Source organism: Schistocerca gregaria, chromosome X (genome assembly GCF_023897955.1).
Source record: "Schistocerca gregaria isolate iqSchGreg1 chromosome X, iqSchGreg1.2, whole genome shotgun sequence".
NCBI classification, from domain to species: domain Eukaryota; kingdom Metazoa; phylum Arthropoda; class Insecta; order Orthoptera; family Acrididae; genus Schistocerca; species Schistocerca gregaria.
In genome coordinates, this window is record NC_064931.1 from 416,001,483 (window position 1) to 416,021,092 (window position 19,610).

Consider the following 19,610-nt stretch of genomic DNA (forward strand, 5'->3'; position numbering starts at 1 on the left):
TTTAGGAGAAATATGGTGCCATCATTCTTAACTTAACACAAGCAGCTCAGTTACACTACGACATCACAGAAAACTCAGTGACTGTCTTGGATTCAACACTTGGCACACTGTGCAATGGTCTACTGTCTTCGATTATAAAGTAAGAACAAGGGATCTGGAAAACTGGCGAGTTGATTTGTCAGCCATGTTGGAATGTGATGTCATAGGACCGTGCTACTGTCAGCTATCTCAGATTTTCCATCACACAGAATGTTCTTAGGTTAACGATCTTGGATTTTTGAGTATCCTCCCGTTTTACTTTTGGCACAATTTGACTCTAAGCTGTGCTGTCATATGAGTGGGATGACTTTTGACTTTCCCACTATTCTGTATTTACATACAAAATGAATTCACATTCGTGAATGACTACCATTAGCTGTAGAATGGAATGAAGACAATGAATATCTGTGGCGGACCGAAACTCGAACTCGGATTTCCTGCTTACTGCGAGCAGTTGCCTTATTATTTGGCTAACCGTGCATGACTCACAGCCAGACCCAAACTTCAAATGTCGTCAACCCTGCATCTACGACCTGTACTCACACATCCATTATATATAGCCGGCTTTGGTGGTCTCGTGGTACTAGGCGCGCAGTCCGGAACCGTGCGACAGCTACGGTAGCAGGTTCGAATCCTGCCTCGGGCATGGATGTGTGTGATGTCCTTAGGTTAGTTAGTTTTAAGTAGTTCTAAGTTCTAGGGGACTAATGACCACAGCAGTTGAGTCCCATAGTGCTCAGAGCCATTTGAACCATTTTTTCCATTATATATATTTCTGTACAGGTCAACCGTTGTACTTAAACGTCACTTGCCTGGTATTGCAGAATATGATATTGCAGAAGAACACAGGCACTGCAATATCATAGTCTGTGTATAAGCCAAATGGCCTAAATGATATCAGAGAGATGGTGAGGGGGAAAATCTGACAGTATTACACGGTGACATAGTCGATGACATCATCGGAATCTGGCAACAATGCAACTGTGCCAGAATGGAGGCAGTCCCCCTACTGACATGTGCTACAGTGTCGACATTACAGTAACCACAGGGCACTATAGCACTGGGCAGATGTATTGGTCTTTTGCTGTTCCTAAAGAAAAGCATGAATTTGTTGACTCCCAAGTGCCGAAATGGTTAAGAATTTCATGAGTGACAACTTCTTCATGATATTAGTCAATACCACTCTTTGCATATATGATTTAATTTGATTCTGTTCATTCACGATCTTCCTGTGGTGACTTGCGTTCTGGAGGACGTTGGTTCAGGGTCTCGACCGATCTTCGTGTGCTTCCCCTAAATTGCTGAAGACAAATTCCAGGATGTTTCCTTTGGAAAGGACACAGACTATTTCCTTCCACACCCTTCCACAATCCGAACCAGTCTTACATCCCTAACAGCTGCATCTTCGAAAGGGCATTAAACTTCAATCTTCCTTCCTTCAGTCGTTGAGGACTAGTGGTAATGACATGAGCAGGGCGAACAAGAGACAAGAAGCAAAGGCTGTTGCATATATGTATATATCTTAGCAGTACTGGTCCGGGTGTCAGTAGGGATGACTATCTGACGAACTTTACTTACGCTCATGTCCAAAGGTTTGAGCAACACTCTAGCAGAAGTTGAAGCGCCAGACACCAGACATAGCAGCATAGTCAATGTAGTGTCTCACAGAAGAAGTACACCTAAGTCTGTAGCCTCCACTGACGTTCAGAAATGTTCGCTCTGATCATGTCATTACATTTGATGGAAAAATAAAATCCTAAATGCTGAAAATCGAATTATTTGTCAGCAACTTTCTTTGTTCTTCTATAAAATCCCCTTGTTTCTTTCACGCTAAAAGTCACGCACTCACAAGGTAATAATCTTATAAAAGCATTCCAGAATAATGCTTAGCTTGTTATATTATCTCACAGAATTTGCCGACTTGATATCTTGTTGAGTTGTAAATATTCTCTTCCTCAGACATGTGGATTATTCGCTGCCGCCGACTCTGCAAGACGACAACAGCGAGTGGCCTGCACAGCACACCTGAAGGGTCGCCTGTGATGTCATTCTCCATGCAGATGCATTCCTTGCTATCTTCCGGTTTGTCCACGTATTAACACACTAAAATCTGCAATGGAATTGGGCTGTTGAAAAACTATTCTGAGTGAGAGGGTAAGCCTCAGACAGTTTATCATCTGTCTGCTGCTAGACCGTGTGACACGTCAGTCTGAATAAACACAAATTGTGTGACGCAACAATGAATCTGTATTTAGACACCCGATTTACGGAGTGAAAACAGACGACTGCTGCCAAATGCTTTCCTGTGCTCCATGTGACTTACACATTTTTCTGCTACAAAAACCTTTAGTTCTTACTTTCAGTTTTAGTTACTTCATGCACCACTTATTGTATACTGATTTAATATGTTACTTAGTACCCAACAATGCAGTACAACTTTTTTATTTTTATTTTTTGTGAAATTCAGTACAAAGTACCGCAAGAGATAGATGTGATGATTCATGTTCAACGCAGCAAAGTGATGCCCATGATTGACCAAACTACCTCTGTTTCGTGCAGTGTCGTTTTCATTCATCCCGTTAAAAAAGAAAGCGTTTCTATCTCCTTTCTGTCTAAGCCTTTTGTGCTCTGATCATTGACACAGAACACACACAAAATTCGTGAATTTAATATTTCAGTTCGATTAAGCTGCCTGTACCCAGTTATTATCGCAAAACCACCAAGTTTCTGAATATGAATATTCCTTTGAACTTCTCGTTCTAATGGTTTCAATTTTAATCATAACTTGTAGTTAATAAGGTATGATAAATATGAGGAGTAAATTTTATTCCACGTATATAAATATTTACTTTCATTCATCCAGGATGTTTTACTATTGTTATTTATTTTGAGAAATGATATATTGTTTTCATAGTTTTGTTATCATGCGTGTAGTGTTGCTGATTTAGAAACCTGATATAAATCTGTAATAGTGCTAATGTGATTTTTTCACTCATATGCTTAAGAAAATTTCACAAGTTACCTACATATATAAACATGTGAATAATATAACCACATTCTGTGTAGACAGAAAAAAAGGTGTCTGAATATGATATTTCTAGCTTAGCGCCCGCTGTTTCTCTCAAGTAGACTATGCTTGCACATACCTGTTTTCTTTTTTTTTCTTTACTCAAATCTGTCATGTTGTACACAAATTACAAAACCTTCTAAACTTGTGAAGCTAATCAAGGTTATATAAGTATCAGTCTGTTCCGAATGTACTTTGGACCGAAATGCGATTCTGATCATTGACACAGCACACACAGAAAACTTCATGGATTTGATATTTCAGTTCGAGTAAGCTGTCTGTACCCAGTTAACATCGCAGAACCAACAAGTTTCTGAATATGAATATTCCTTTGAACTCCTCGTTCCAATGGTTCTTTTTTTAATCATAACTGGTTGTTATGGTTTTTGTTTACTTTGTCTTTTACGTTCTTGTGGTGATATTTTCGTATAAACTTTCATCCCCTAACACATATTTCTTTTTATCTAACCGAGAGGTGGAAAAATCAGTTTTAATAGATTTAGCTTCATAAGTTTTTTTATATAACGAAATATTTACTTAAAAATTTCGATCCCCTATTTTATCCACTTAGAGGTTGGCTTTCCAAAAACAATGAAACAAGTATTTTTTGTTTCTAGAGGAGAAGCCAAAAACAGATTTTCATGGATTTAGCATGGAAAATGATTTTATAATAAAATAATTTCATAAAACTTTTCATTTCCTTTTTAAGTCCCATAGGGGTTGAATTTCCAAACATACTGATACACGTATTTTAAGTGATGTTACATAATCTATTATTCCTTTTGTCAGTCGCTTCTCTGATAGTTTGCTGAGACGGTCAAGGAAATTCATTCGCCTATTCTTAATGGCATTTTTGATGTTTGGAACATTTTCTGCATTGTTGATTGGTTGTAGCTTGTAACAGTCTTAGGTATGTCTGGCTCCTAAAAGTTTTCTAACGATCTTTAATTGTTCTTTTTTTATTTCTTCAAGCTCGTGTTTTCTGTTAAGTGTCAGTGCTTAGCTTCTGTAGAGGACAGTTGTTTTTATGACTGTGCCGTGGTGCCAAATTTCTACCTGTCTAGACATGGACTTTTTGTTGCAGAAGTTTTGAGGCTAACCTTAATGTTTTTGTTTTTTTTTACTTTTTGGAAGCGATTCTGCGGTGAAATTTTTCAAGGCCTGTCGGTTCATTGAAGCACATTCTTTGAGTGTCTCAAGCTATTTGAAGGCAGTCTCTTCGTCCTCAGGTCGTGCACAGATTCGAGGTATGGTTGTAGAGGTTTACATTTATTAATATTATTGTTATTTTGACTGTAAGAAAGTGTAATAGGTATATGTACACATTTTACTGCAAGGCATATGGAATGTAAGGACTTATCAAGTGTAGTGTCACTTACCTCAGCAAGTGGACATTTTAATATATTGTCACATTAAAAGATATGTTTATCAAATCATGTAATAAATTGCAAAAAATGCCACCGAAGCTACAATATTAATTTCCTTTATTGATGACTAGTTTCGATCCCGAAACTCATTACCAAATCATCCATTAAGCTATGCAATAGCATCGATTACGAAAGCCATGTGCTTTTCGTTTCAGTTAAACACATGTAAAGTAGTGCAGGATTGGACCTCTTTCACCTGAGGTTCAGGTTCTTCACTACTGTACGTGTGTTTTACTAAAACCAACACTCATATGGCTGTCGTAATGTATGGTATTGCGTTTCTTAGTGGATCATTTGATAATGAGCTTAGAGCTCGGAACGAGTCATCAGTAAAGGAAATTAATATTGCAACTTCGACGGTTTTTGCAATTTATTGCATATTTTGGTAAACCATTTAGTTGCTCACGTCATGCCTTCGAGAATCTGGAAATTAGTAAAATACAGGTTTTTAACTAATAACTATATGTTTAATACATATACGATAGCAACATTTATAAACAGACAGAATAGCTATTGGAAGTGTCCTAGAATATTTATAACACATCCTTAAACCGCCACTGACCAAAATTAATTTAATAACGCAATCTCAATGAAACTGTAAACTGCTGAAACAATTTTAAGAAATTCTGACATTCAGTGGCATACGTGGAAAGAAACAGAATATTAAAAAGCTATAGTATTTTAAATTTTAAGGGCAGATGTTGTTTGTAGAGTTTTGTAATACTTGCAGTCGAAAGAAGTAATACCAATAATTTCAAAACATCATATTTTTATATAAAATGATGAGGGAAAGTATACTCTGAAATACAGTACTGAATGAACTGATAAGAAGTTAGTCATACTCACAGTGTAATGTGGCATCAAATGGGACAGCGATGTGTTGGGGATGTGAATTTATGAACAGCATAAAAGGAACTATACTGAAACCAAGAGTATGTATAGAGACGACCATAAAAGTTTTCTGATGAAAAATGTTATTAAGTGATGATATCTTCCCTTGACTATTTTACCATAAACAGTTGCCTTTCTTATGGCCTTGCTACAAGCTACACTAGAGAATAATAAAAAGCTTCTTCAAACAATATAGTTGCATTAATAATATATTTATACTTACCAGCATGCACAGAGTAAATAAGAATGATATAATAGAAATGTAGATACATTGGGTCAAAAGTGACTATAATGACAGTTAATATCATGAGAATATGCAGTGCAATTTATATGTTAACAGAGTGAAATTGGATGCATTAAAACAAATAGTTTTTCCAAACAGTTATATATACTCAATGATGCACAAAGCTGTCAGACATGTCCCAGTTTCACATAATCAAATTCTAGAATACAGTACTACATTTACAACATTTTGAAAAGTTACAACACTGCACAATGCTGTTAATCATGTCCTACTTTTACCTAATCAAATTCTAGAATACATTACTACATTTACAATATTTTGATTCTTACAACCTTATATTGTGACAGAATTTCATTGTACTAATTGCGCCCTAAATTTTATAACTTTTATAAGTTTTCAAAACCTACTGAACGGATTTTCACCTTTAAAAAGTAACGGATAATTGTGACTGGCGCATCTTTCTTGTGTCCACTCAATGACGGCAATCTATGCAGACGACGCTCTTGGTCAATTTGATCTGTAAATTAGCTGCCGCGCTCTCTCAGATGAGTATGGAAATAAATACAAACGTCTGTGAAAAGCCAGTGGTCTTGCTACTGCTCCTGTTGAAAAGGACTACGTAGGTTTCCAAGCTTTAAGTGTTCATTTTGTCCACAAATCAATATGCTTGTTCCCTCTCTGATAAACCTCGAGGTTTATTAATGAAGATCTCACTGGTATACACTGTCTCTTCTCAACAGTTAAGCCCCAAAGAAAAACGCGATATTCGTTTAGTTCTTGTTCGAAGACCCTGAGTATGATTAATAAAGAGCAAGACAATGTTTCTGAAGCCACTTCTGCAGTCAGATAGTGTCTTCCAGAGCTCTCATAGCACAACAGTTAAAATAAGGTACTGAATAAGCCTATTACACTGTAAGAAATTATGTCTTTGGAATTCATAAGTAGTTAGTACATTATTCGGATTTTCTCAAAACTAGACAATATCTATTACCAACATATCTACAGAGTAGCTACACTCACTAACAAGTGAAGGCACGTTTGGGTGATACCTCTTCGTCTTATGGCAAATAATTACATCAGTAACGATCTAAACACACGAAGACATATGAAATCCGACTATCCGATTACGTGTTAAACTACTATGAATACATTCATATTTTGAAAAATATTACTCCTCTATAAAAAAATATGTTTTATTTACAATACGTTCTGCTCTCTACTTAGTTAGGCCTTTGGAAACCATGTAATACTAGTTTGAACCAATAATTAGTAAAATAAATTCCAGCTACAGTATCTAAAAGTTAAAGGAAACTATTTCTACCTAATGGCCACTTTTTAAGTGCATATATGACAAATAACTATCGAGTTCTTTGGCTCTCCTGTGAGTGAACTCCACTACGTCATTTAAAGCTATGTACCATGATTGATATCTGTTACAGTCGTAAGACTGCTACAGACATATTTACCTGTAACTTTGTAGTAGAAATACGAACTTCTACGTAAACGTCTAAAACTACAGACTCTATGAAACAGAAAACAGGTCTAGTTCGAGTGAGATTTCGCTTCCTTTCACTACTGAAAGTTTCTGTGTGTCCTCTTTGCCTTAACGGCGTGTGTACAATTTGTTTTATGATTCGACAACCGATTTGTTACGAAAAAACTGATATCTTTCTGTCACATTGCCGTTATAAACAGAAAAATCATTGTAACAGTCTTTTTATTGTGCGAGTGGAGAGTGGAGTGGGGATTCGAAGAGGCGGAGGCAGTCAGAGAATAATGACCAACTTGGAACGGAACGGAAGAGAGTCACACTCTAGAATTAAGCCTTTGGAAAACTATATGATCTGGGTAGAGATTTGTATCACAACGTCTTAGACTTTGTCATTACTGATATATCCTCCAAGCGTCATATCATCGTTTCTTGTTGTGGCCCCTTCGTTGGCAAACAGTAATCTTCAGTGAGAACGTGGCAGTTTTTGTATATAGCAGGAAAATAATACAATGCTTTTAAGTAAACTTATCATTTGGCAATTGGCCATTCTAGTTGAAACAGTGGAGAAGAAGTTTTCAGGATGCGTTGCTTACAATACCATGTTGCTGATCCAAAAGGTGGAACTTTTCAAGGCTCTTTTCTTTTCTATCTGAAATTTATGTTTGACATAGCTTGTGATTCCATGGCTTACAAGGTTTCAACTTATTAAGAATTCTAACCTGTTTCTTCAGTTTCTCGAGCCAGTTTTAATTCCCCGTGATCAGTAACAGTGTTACTTATAATTCACTCTTACTTCGTCCGTAACGGTTTCCTCTTTACTACACTTCTGTGTCCCTTGCTTCCATCTGTTATATGTTTCTTACTTTCATACTTTTCTGTTAGTTCTTCTTTGAAACCGAGTTACCAGCACCATCCTTATCACCCACCTGATCCTTTCTGTTTATGTCACCTAAGCGCGAGAGCGCTCGTGTATCTTTCGTCAGGTTCCTGTATCTCTACAAAAGTGCACTCTGACGTCCAATCGCTAGTTCATTCCACTAACTTGTCTCATTCTTTACAATGGCATTGTGTGAAGTTCTCTTAATCCAGCCTATCTTCTTTACACCTCTTATTTAGTGTCATTAGCGAAGGACTTCTCTCGTAAGTGAAAACATTGCTGACATCATGTTTTTATCTTAAAGTATTAACAGAAATGATACTAACGTTACATGACCACTTAGTTTCTGTCTCTAGTACTGTAATCGCTGTGCAGCCAGAATAAATAATAGCCAACTATTCAACAGGACCAGAATAATTGATGACATCATATCCAAAGACAAAAACAGTCTGTTATAGCTAATTGCAAACTTTGACATGTGTTGGAGATATATGAATAGATACTGTCGTTAAATTACTCTGCCATCAGTGGTTCTAACGGAATTATAGAAGCGGTTGCCAAATACACTTTCCCGTGCATCTCTGTGATAAAAGCAACGTGCGTTTCTCGCAGTTTTCAGGCGTAAGACGTAAATGAATGACCTAGGTCTTGGAGCAGTTTGGTCTCAACAACACTTACTTCATATGTGTTTATTCCCCTTACATTACAATAATTGCCATGACGGTAACAATATCTCCTACATTTGACAATTAAGAAAAATAGTTCCATCTGTGGGAGTCGTCAGCCTGAGTTTACCTAGATACATCAAAGCAGCGATGGCGCTTTTAATATAATAAATGCTAAGCTTTTTCGGATTTTATACATTTTTCTTCAATGTAATTTGGAGGGATATTCTCGCCTCGAGCCAGCGACCTTTACTATATTACGTCATATAATAGAAGTGAAGAGATATCTTCTCTATGTGGCATTTACTTGCAAAACGGTCTTGATTTATAAATGGCTGTGGACAGCTGATATCATTAAGTATTTGAATCGAGTATCTTTGAGGGATTGCAGAAGAATGATACGCCCTCTCCGGCGACAGCAATTCAGGCACGCACCTCAGCTGGGGAAGTGAAAATGAAAGGGCAGTAGCACTAACTCGGTTTAGGAGGCCAGTGTAAACACCTAGCGAGTATCGATCCTCAGACAAACAAAGTCTCCAGCTAAATGAAAAGGAATGGTTCGCGGCCGACCGAGTCTAGACCACTGAAACTTCTGTTCTCGCATTCACAGGGCAGGAAATTCGTGTCCGTTGTTAATGATAGAATCAAAGGAGTGGTTTGGAAAAAATATTTTAACCGATTTGGATTGTCACTGGAGCTAAATTGTAACTGAGGGAATGTTAGGATTAGCAACAACTAAAGAAAGAGGTTCATTAAATAAAGAAGAACTATTTTCTCCCCGAGACGAACACTTATTGTATAATTCGAGGTATTCGTTGAGGAGATGACAGTTGTATTCCAGCAATGTTGTGTTTGATGTAGACATTGGATAACGCTAGCATTGAGAGGAAGAGCGTAGGGAAATAAATTCGTGAGAAAATATTGTAGTTTATTTTATGTACTGTGCAAATTACGATTACTAAGAAATGTAGCGGTATCGTGAAAAAACTGAAAAAATAACTCAGCTATGTTACAAAAATAGTACTATTATTTCCGATGTAATAGTCAAAGTTTTTGCAGTTCTTGAAGTATGTAAGGTGATTTTTCAATTAACTATTGGAAAGGAGGAGAAATTTTGAGGTTATTACTAAGTAATAGCGATACACCAGAAACTCAGGGCTGGACAGAAAGTACGACTCCCACAGATGGAACTATTTTTATTATTGTCAAATGTAGGAGATATTGTTACGTTATGGCAATTATTGTAATGTGAGGGAAGTAAACACAGGTGAGGTAAATGTTATATAACTGACGGTTGAAAAGTACAAAAAATAGATATCCCATTGTACTGTCGAGCAAAGTGTTTACAGCATCCTGAGTGAACTCTCAGGAGCGTGTGCGATTTACTTGACATATATTTGCATGAAAATTAAATTTAGAGAAGTATGGCCGAAGTTTGGAAGATATGTAGAGAGGCTTGTTGCATGCTGAGAGCCTGAGTTGGTTCGACAGATGCGTCTTGGTAGCGCAAATGGTTATGTAGGTACCGGATTCAAATACAGTTTTAGCACACTATTTTTTTTACAGAAAGTCAAATATAATCAAATCTCTGCCGTCAGTATTATTATAAGATGCCATAAGCAGGTCGCAGGTGGTCGCTCATGTCGGTACCAATGATGTGTGTCGCAATGGATCGGAGGAAATCCTCTCTGGCTACCGGCGGCTATCTGATTTGGTGAAGACTGCCACTCTCGCTAGCGGGATGAAAGCAGAGATCATCATCTGCACCATCGTCGACTGGACTGACTGCGGACCTTTGGTACAGAGCCGAGTGGAGGGTCTGAATCAGAGGCTGAGACGGTTCTGCGACCGTGTGGGCTGCAGATTCCTCGACTTGCGCCATAGGGTGGTGGGGTTTCGGGTTCCGCTAGACAGGTCAGGAGTCCACTACACGCAGCAAGCGGCTACACGGGTAGCAGGGGCTGTGTGGCGTGGACTGGGCGGTTTTTTAGGTTAGATGGCCTCGGGCAAGTACAAAAAGGGCAACAGCTTCAAAGGGTGCGGGGAAAAGACAGGACATGCGGGGACCAAGCAGCAATCGGTATTGTAATTATAAACTGTCGAAGCTGCATTGGTAAAGTACCGGAACTTCAAGCGCTGATAGAAAGCACCGAAGCTGAAATCGTTATAGGTACAGAAAGCTTGCTGAAGCCAGAGATAAATTCTGCCGAAATTTTTACAAAGGCACAGACGGTGTTTAGAAAGGATAGATTGCATGCAACTGGTGGTGGCGTGTTTGTCGCTGTTAGTAGTAGTTTATCCTGTAGTGAAGTAGAAGTGGATAGTTCCTGTGAATTATTATGGGTGGGGGTTACACTCAACAACCGAGGTAGGTTAATAATTGGCTCCTTTTACCGACCTCCCGACTCAGCAGCATTAGTCGCAGAACAACTGAGAGAAAATTTGGAACACATTTCACATAAATTTTCAGGCATATTATAGTCTTAGGTGGAGATTTCAATTTACCAGATATAGACTGGGACACTCAGATGTTTAGACGGGTGGTAGGGACAGAGCATCGAGTGACATTATACTGAGTGCACTATCCTAAAATTACCTCAAGCAATTAAACAGAGAACCGACTCGTGGAGATAACATCTTGGACCTGCTGATAACAAACAGATCCGAACTTTTCGACTCTGTAAGTGCAGAACAGGGAATCAGTGATCATAAGGCCATTGCAGCATCCCTGAATATGGAAGTTAATATGAATATAAAAAAGGGAGGAAGGTTTATCTGTTTAGCAAGAGTAATAGAAGGCAGATTTCAGACTACTTAACAGATCAAAACGAAAATTTCTGTTCCGACATTGACAATGTTGCGCGTTTATGGAAAAAGTTCAAGGCAATCGTAAAATGGGTTTTAGACAGGTACGTGCCGAGTAAAACTGTGAGGGACGGGAAAAACCCACCGTGGTTCAACAACAAAGTTAGGAAACTACTGCGAAAGCAAAGAGAACTTCACTGCAAGTTTAAACGGAGCCAAAACCTCTCAGACAAACAGAAGCTAAACGATCTCAAAGTTAGCATAAGGAGGGCTATGCGTGAAGCATTCAGTGAATTCGAAAGTAAAATTCTATGTACCGACTTGACAGAAAATCCTAGGAAGTTCTGGTCTTACGTTAAATCAGTAAGTGGCTCGAAACACCAAATCCAGACACTCCGGGATGATGATGGCATTGAAACAGAGGATGACACGCGTAAAGCTGAAATACTAAACACCTTTTTCCAAAGCTGTTTCACAGAGGAAGAACGCACTGCAGTTCCTTCTCTAAATTCTCGCACAAACGAAAAAATGGCTGACATCGATATAAGTGTCCAAGGAATAGAAAAGCAACTGGAATCACTCAACAGAAGAAAGTCCACTGGACCTGAAGGGATACCAACTCGATTTCTACACAGAGTACGCGAAAGAACTTGTCTCCCTTCTAAAAGCCGTGTACCGCAAGTCTCTAGAGGAACGGAAGTTTCCAAATGATTGGAAAGGAGCACAGGTAGTCCCAGTCTTCAAGAAGGGTCGTCGAGCAGATGCGCAAAACTATAGACCTATTTCTCTGATGTGGATCTGTTGTAGAATGTTTTTTGCTCGCGTATCATGTCGTTTTTGGAAACCCAGAATCTACTCTGTAGGAATGAACATGGATTCCGGAAACAGCGATCGTGTGAGACCCAACTCGCTTTATTTGTTCATGAGACCCAGAAAATATTAGATACAGGTTCCCAGGTAGATGCCATTTTCATTGACTTCCGGAAGGCGTTCGATACAGTTCCGCACGGTCGCCTGATAAACAAAGTAAGAGCCTACGGAATATCAGACCAGCTGTGTGGCTGGATTGAAGAGTTTTTAGCAAACAGAACACAGCATGTTGTTACCAATGGAGAGACGTCTACAGACTTTAAAGTGACCTCTGGTGTGCCACAGGCGAGTGTTATGGGACCATTGTTTTTCACAATATATATAAATTACCTAGTAGATAGTGTCGGAAATTCCATGCGGCTTTTCGCGGATGATGCTGTAGTATACAGAGAAGTTGCAGCATTAAAAAATTGTAGCGAAATGCAGGAAGATCTTCAGCGGATAGGCACTTGATGCAGGGAGTGCCAACTGACCCTTAACACAGACAAATGTAATGTATTGCGAATACATAGAAAGAAGGATCCTTTATTGTATGATTATATGATAGCGGAACAAACACTGGTAGCAGTTACTTCTGTAAAATATCTGGGAGTATGCGTGCGGAATGATTTGAAGTGGTATGATCATATACAATTAATTGTTGGTGAGGCGGGTGCCAGTTTGAAATTCATTGGGAGAGTCCTTAGAATATGTAGTCCATCAACAAAGGAGATGGCTTACAAGACACTCGTTCGACCTTTACTTGAGTATTGCTCGTCAGTGCGGGATCCGTACCAGATCGGGTTGACGGAGGAGATAGAGAAGCTCCAAAGAAGAGCGGCGCATTTCGTCACAGGGTTATTTGATAACCGTGATAGCGTTACGGAGATGTTTAGCAAACTCAAGTGGCAGACTCTGGAAGAGATGCGCTCTGCATCGCGGTGTAGCTTGCTCGTCAGGTTTCGAGAGGGTGCGTTTCTCGATGATGTATCGAATATGTTGCTTCTCGCTACTTATACCTCCCGAGGAGATCACGAATGTAAAATTAGAGAGATTCGAGCGCGCACGGAGGCTTTCAGACAGTCGTTCTTCCCGCGAACCATACGCGACTGGAACAAAAAAGGGAGGTAATGACAGTGGCACGTAAAGTGCCCTCCGCCACACACCGTTGGGTGACTTGCGGATTATAAATGTAGATGTAGAAGCGTAACAGTACCTTCCGGACGCCAATCTGTCGATGTAAGCTGCATTTTATGTATTTCTGGGGTAATGCGTGTAAGATAATTTAGATCGAATTACATCGTTTACTCGTATTGTCTACCAGGAGAGTACGCCGCACCAGTAACAACTGATCACAAAATATACGCTGCCTGGGAATGTATGAAAAAAATGAGTTTATTTTTAAGATAGTAACAGTGATAGGATGCAAAAGTCTTTCCAAGGAATGACGAGGAATGTAACTGTGCTTCAAGAATGTGGAAAAGCGCATCCACCTCACGGAAATATTCCTCTACTTCAGTTACTGAAGTCTAAGAAAAGCTCCCTGCGACCATCACATGAACTAACTGAATAACCTGAAGTGGATAGAGTACGGTCGTTGAAAGCAAAATGTCCCCAAAACTATGGGACGAATGACATTTTGGAATGTTTACCACCGGTCTCCGTGGAAAGTGTGTCATGTGGAAAGCTTTGAACAGACTGAGAACAGGAGCAAGCAGGTCCATAACCAAAACCGCAAGCTGGGGCTACGTCGATCTCAACATCGAGTGGGAGCGCTGTCAAAACAATACCATGGAAAATGTGCTCGATTTTTTTTTTTCGTACTCGGTATGGACTGTTTGACGCCAGGCTCAATACGCTTGATGTTGCAACGTATTAGTTGACAATTTTGTCACACTTTCTTTGTGTTTCATTTGTCGTGTTTAACAGCGTAAAAAGGTGTTCCTGACATAATAGTAAAAATAATAATAATGATAATATTTTTGTTGTGGTAATAATGATGGAACGTCTCTTGCCACTCGCAAAGTACTAGCACTAGCTATTTCGCCAAATTAGAAAAGTTGAGTCACAAAAGCAAAAAATATAAAAAGCATGACATCGATTACGTTCAGAGTCATTTTGTAAGAAATCAGAAGAAATCCACTATTACCACCGCTGTGCAGCTGAATATGCAAAAGTCCATGAGCAATACCGTCGTACACAAAGGCTTGGGTATGCTGTTTCACAAATAGTAACTGCTTGAAACAGTTCTTCTAGTTGATCGACATGCCGCCGACAACTGTACTCAAAATTGCGCTGCAACTTTGCAAGGTTACTTGCAAATAATTCTTGCAGACCTGGTCATATTACATGCCTGTGGGAATGTGCGCAAGGACAAACACAGAGGTTCTTGCAATAAAAATCAGCATGTCATGAACGAGTAGGACGAGAATGCGTGGTGTTACCTACTGAGGTCTGTCATTACTGTCTCATCCTCTGACGACACCATACTGATACCGAAACATGCACATGCACATTTTGCAAACTTAACGCAGCTTTACACCTGCAACATGGGACACGATACCCCTACGCGATAGTGAAATGCACCATATACGCACACATTTTGGAAAGTTATGCTGTGCTACGATTGTCACACTAAAGTTATATATCGCTGTAACATTATAGTGAACATAGAGGACTTATACTTCAACAGCATTGAGGCTATGTGGACCATACAGAAGAGGAGCTTGTACCACAGCACTTAGAAACTTCATTTAAGTAAATCTTTGTTCATGAATAAAGAACCCAGTTATTAATTGCTTGCAGTTTGTGTTATAGAACGAGGATACCGTCCAGCTTCCAACATGCTCTCTGTACTTCCCATGTTACAGCTCTACAGAGACAATGAGACATCATAAAAACGGCTAAGGAGAATACAACCTATTTCAACAGCATTGAGGCTATGTGGACCATACAGACCAGGAGCTTGTACCGCAGCACATGGAAACTTAATTTAAGTAGATTTTAGTTCTTGAAAAAAGAACCCAGTTATTAACTGCGTGCAGTTTGTGTTATAGAACGAGGATACTGGCCAGCATCCAACATGCTCTCCGTGCTTACGATGTAATAGCTCTACAGAAACAATGAGATGGCATAAAAGCGGGTAAAGAGAATACAACATATATATCGCTATAACATTATAGTGAACATAGAGGACTTCTACTTCAACAGCATTGAGGCTATGTGGACCATACAGAAGAGGAGCTTGTACCACATCACACGGAAACTTAATTTAAGTAGATTTTAGTTCATGAATAAAGAACCCAATTATTAATTGCGTGCAGTTTGTGTTATAGCACGAGGATACCGACCAGCATCCAACATGCTTTCCGTGCTTCCCATGTTACAGCTCTACAGAGACAATGAGACAGCATTAAAGCGTCTAAAGAGAATGCAACATACATATCGCAAGTGTGCATCCAATTTTGCAGATTTTATTACCTGGGTCGTGGTATAGATCGCACTGATCACATCAGTAATACTTCAACCTTGTTTTGGATAATCGATAGCTGCGTTGACATGGTTGGCGCTATAAATGACAATCGAGTAAGGGTATAAAATCATAGATAATCGCTCCTGATTCATGTTGATCACGACAAAATAACGAAAACGGCTTGAGAGAAATGAGTCCTTATTTCTAATCAGTTCACTTTTGGCTTTTTGGCATTATGTCGATGAATGCCTGGAAAACGCTTGAGCCAAGAAAAAATCATTTCAAGTACAAGATGTTGGGTTTCCGAACGCCGTTCTTGCGGGGATTGCCTTTTTGGAAGGTAGCATAGGAGATATACATAATGAAGTGTATGACATCGCTCACTGGAATTTCCTGGTCCAAGCTGCCTGGAAAGTGAAATCTTTTGGAGCATACAGTATACCGTTTGTTCTAAGCACGCGGCAGGTTTGAAACGGCATCGACCAAAACCTGTAGTAATCTCGCAGCAGATCCACCAGTGCCAGCCATAAATCTGATCATATGAGTTATATATTGGGATAAAGAATACGTAAATCTTTAAGGGGTGTCACAAAACCAATGTAATCATTTCCACATTTGGTAAGTGTGGCCTAAATTTCCTGCATACGTGATGATTCCATCTGTCTTGAGATGCATCTGCGGTTTGATGCACTGGGGTACATTGACCACGAGCATATGATATTTTGTAGTCACGAAGGAATGGAAGTGACATGAACTGTGCTTTCGCTATAAAAACGATTTAAAGAAAGATATTTTTAAAGTAGCTCGGACAAAAACGTAACCTTTTTGCGTTATGGCGTCATGTGTCCGCAAAACAGACCGTGGACTGAGGAAAGTGGTCGGGGATTACAAACTCTGGAGAGTATCGATAAATTCAGTAGTTGTGCCATATTCTAAAGAAATTGAATAATAATATGGCGGAAATCACGGTCTGGGATATGTAACAAGCAATAAGTGATTTCAGTGGCAGACTGGACGAATACCTAGAGGATATTGGATGCAATTTGCCAATGATCTTAATTCAGAGTACCGTCCTCTTAAGGACAAGTCATAATGATTATATTTCTGCTAGGATCCACACATCGCCGCGTTTTTCTGTCTTTGTATGGAGGATAATCTCTGGAACTACTATAAGAATTCTGCCGAATTTTCACACAACAACTGATTGACGAGGAAAGTTTGTAGATGTTATTTATTACCGCTACACCAGACAAGTCCTTCTGACGTAGATAATTAGTGCTACAGGTGTGAATCCAGGGCGGGTTGCTAATGAGTTTATTTTTTCGTAATGCTTCTAGTTTAAGAGTATATTTGAGAAGTTACCATTTCTTATTGTCAGCCTGTACATTACATTAGAGGTAGGTATGTATAGCTATTGCAGGAAAAAAATATCTCGAAAAACTTTTCACAAAAGAAGCATACTAGGAAGAAAACTATGGCATCCTCTACAAGGCAATCTTAAGCAGATACATGATAAATCACTTACAATAGCAAGACTGCTAGCTGTATAACTGTGCAATGCATGTCTTATTACAAGCTATTTCATAGCACGTATTCTAAGAGTTAAGAAATACAGAGCCTAATGAAGCTAGTCCTAGTGCAAACGACGAATAAGTAAACATGACCGAGAAAAAGGAAAATTTCAATGCTTGGGCCGCTTCCTGACGCATGTCACGGCGGGTTGGAAGTATCCCAGGCGGTTGGCGATCATGCGCAGCACAATGAGGAGTGTAAGCAAGAGGCAGCAGTGCAGCGCGCCCTGACCGTCAGTTGAGGCGGAGTCGTTGGTGACGGACAGGCGCTGCAGGTGCTGCGGCACTGACGCCGCCAGGCTCACCGCGTCGCCCACTGCCTCCTGCAGTGCCGACGTCGCGCCCTCCTGCAGCACATCATCATCCCGCTACAGAAAAGATATGCAAGCTCCCAAGATCGACACAGTTAAATGTATGTGCAACATTCCACTGCGCCATTCGAGTCGACAATTTAAACAAGATGACAGAAGTCGTGGGACAGCGATATACACATACAGGGTGTTACAAAAAGGTAATGCCAAACTATCAGGAAACATTCCTCACACACATATAAAGAAAAGAAAGTTATACGGACACGTGTCCGGAAACGCTTAGTTTCCATGTTAGAACTCATTTTAGTTTCGTCAGTATGTACTGTACTTCCTCGATTCACCGCCAGTTGGCCCTATTGAAGGAAGGTAATGTTGACTTCGGTGCTTGTGTTGACATGCGACTAATTGCTCTACAGTACTAGCATCAACCACATAGCAGTACGTAGCATCAACAGGTTAGTGTTGATCACAAACGTGGTTTTGCAGTCAGTGCAATGTTTACAAATGCGGAGATTGCAGATGCCCATTTGATGTATGGATTAGCACGGGGCAATAGCCGTGGCGCGGTACGTTTGTATCGAGACAGATTTCCAGAACGAAGGTGTCCCGACAGGAAGACGTTCGAAGCAATTGATCGGCGTCTTAGGGAGCACGGAACAATCCAGCCTACGACTCGCGACTGGGGAAGACCTAGAACGACGAGGACACCTGCAATGGACGAGGCAATTCTTCGTGCAGTTGACGATAACCCTAATGTCAGCGTCAGAGAAGTTGCTGCTGTACAACGTAACGTTGATCACGTCACTGTATGAAGAGTGCTACGGGAGAACCAGTTGTTTACGTACCATGTACAGCGTGTGCAGGCACTATCAGCAGCTGATTGGCCTCCAAGGGTACACTTCTGCGAATGGTTCATCCAACAATGTGTCAATCCTCATTTCAGTGCAAATGTTCTCTTTTCGGGTAAGGCTTCATTCCAACGTGATCAAATTGTAAATTTTCACAATCAACATGTGTGGGCTGACGAGAATCCGCTCGCAATTGTTCTTCCCCATGTTCTTCCACCTACGCTCAATGGAGTACGTGATCATGATTTCATACGGGATACTCTACCTGTGCTGCTAGAACATGTGCCTTTACAAGTACGACACAGCATGTGGTTCATGCACGATGGAGTTCCTGCACATTTCAGTCGATGTGTTCGTACGCTTCTCAACAACAGATTCGGTGACCGATGGATTGGTAGAGGCGGACCGATTCCATGGCCTCCACGCTCTCCTGACCTCAACCCTCTTGACTTTCATTTATGGGGACATTTGAAAGCTCTTGTCTACGCAACCCCGGTACCAAATGTGGAGGCTCTTCGTGCCCGTATTGTGGAAGGCTGTGATACAATACGCCATTCTCCAGGACTGCATCAGCGCATCAGGGATTCCATGCGACGGAGGGTGGGTGCATGTATCCTCCATTTTGAACATTTCCTGTAACAAAGTGTTTGAAGTTACGCTGCTACGTTCTTTTGCTGTGTGTTTCCATTCCATGATTAATTTGATTTGAAGAGAAGTAATAAAATGAGCTCTAACATGGAAAGTAAGCGTTTCCGGACACATGTCCAGATAACATATTTTCTTTCTTTGTGTGTGAGGAATGTTTCCTGAAAATTTGGCCGTACCTTTTTGTAACACCCTGTATACAGATGATAGTGGTATCGTGTACACAAGTTATAAAAGGGCAGTGTATTTGAGGAGTTGTCATTTGTAATCAGGTGTTTCATATGAAAAGGTTTCCGACGTGATTTCCGCCGCACGGCGGGAACCAACAACATTGAAAGCGGAATGGTAGTTGGCGCTAGACGCATCGGAAATTCCCTCACCAATGCAGTGGCCGACGACCATCACTT

General features: G+C 40.0%; 1 protein-coding gene across 1 annotated transcript in view; it reads right to left on the reverse strand.

The window, feature by feature from the left end:
- LOC126298426 (angiotensin-converting enzyme-like) overlaps nucleotides 1–19,610 on the reverse strand; it is a 267,596-nt gene that overhangs the window by 18,220 nt on the left and 229,766 nt on the right. Inside the window, exon 8 of the mRNA XM_049989754.1 lies at nucleotides 17,632–17,746. Within this exon, the coding sequence (XP_049845711.1) occupies nucleotides 17,632–17,746 (115 nt within the window). The remainder of the gene's footprint in view (nucleotides 1–17,631; nucleotides 17,747–19,610) is intronic.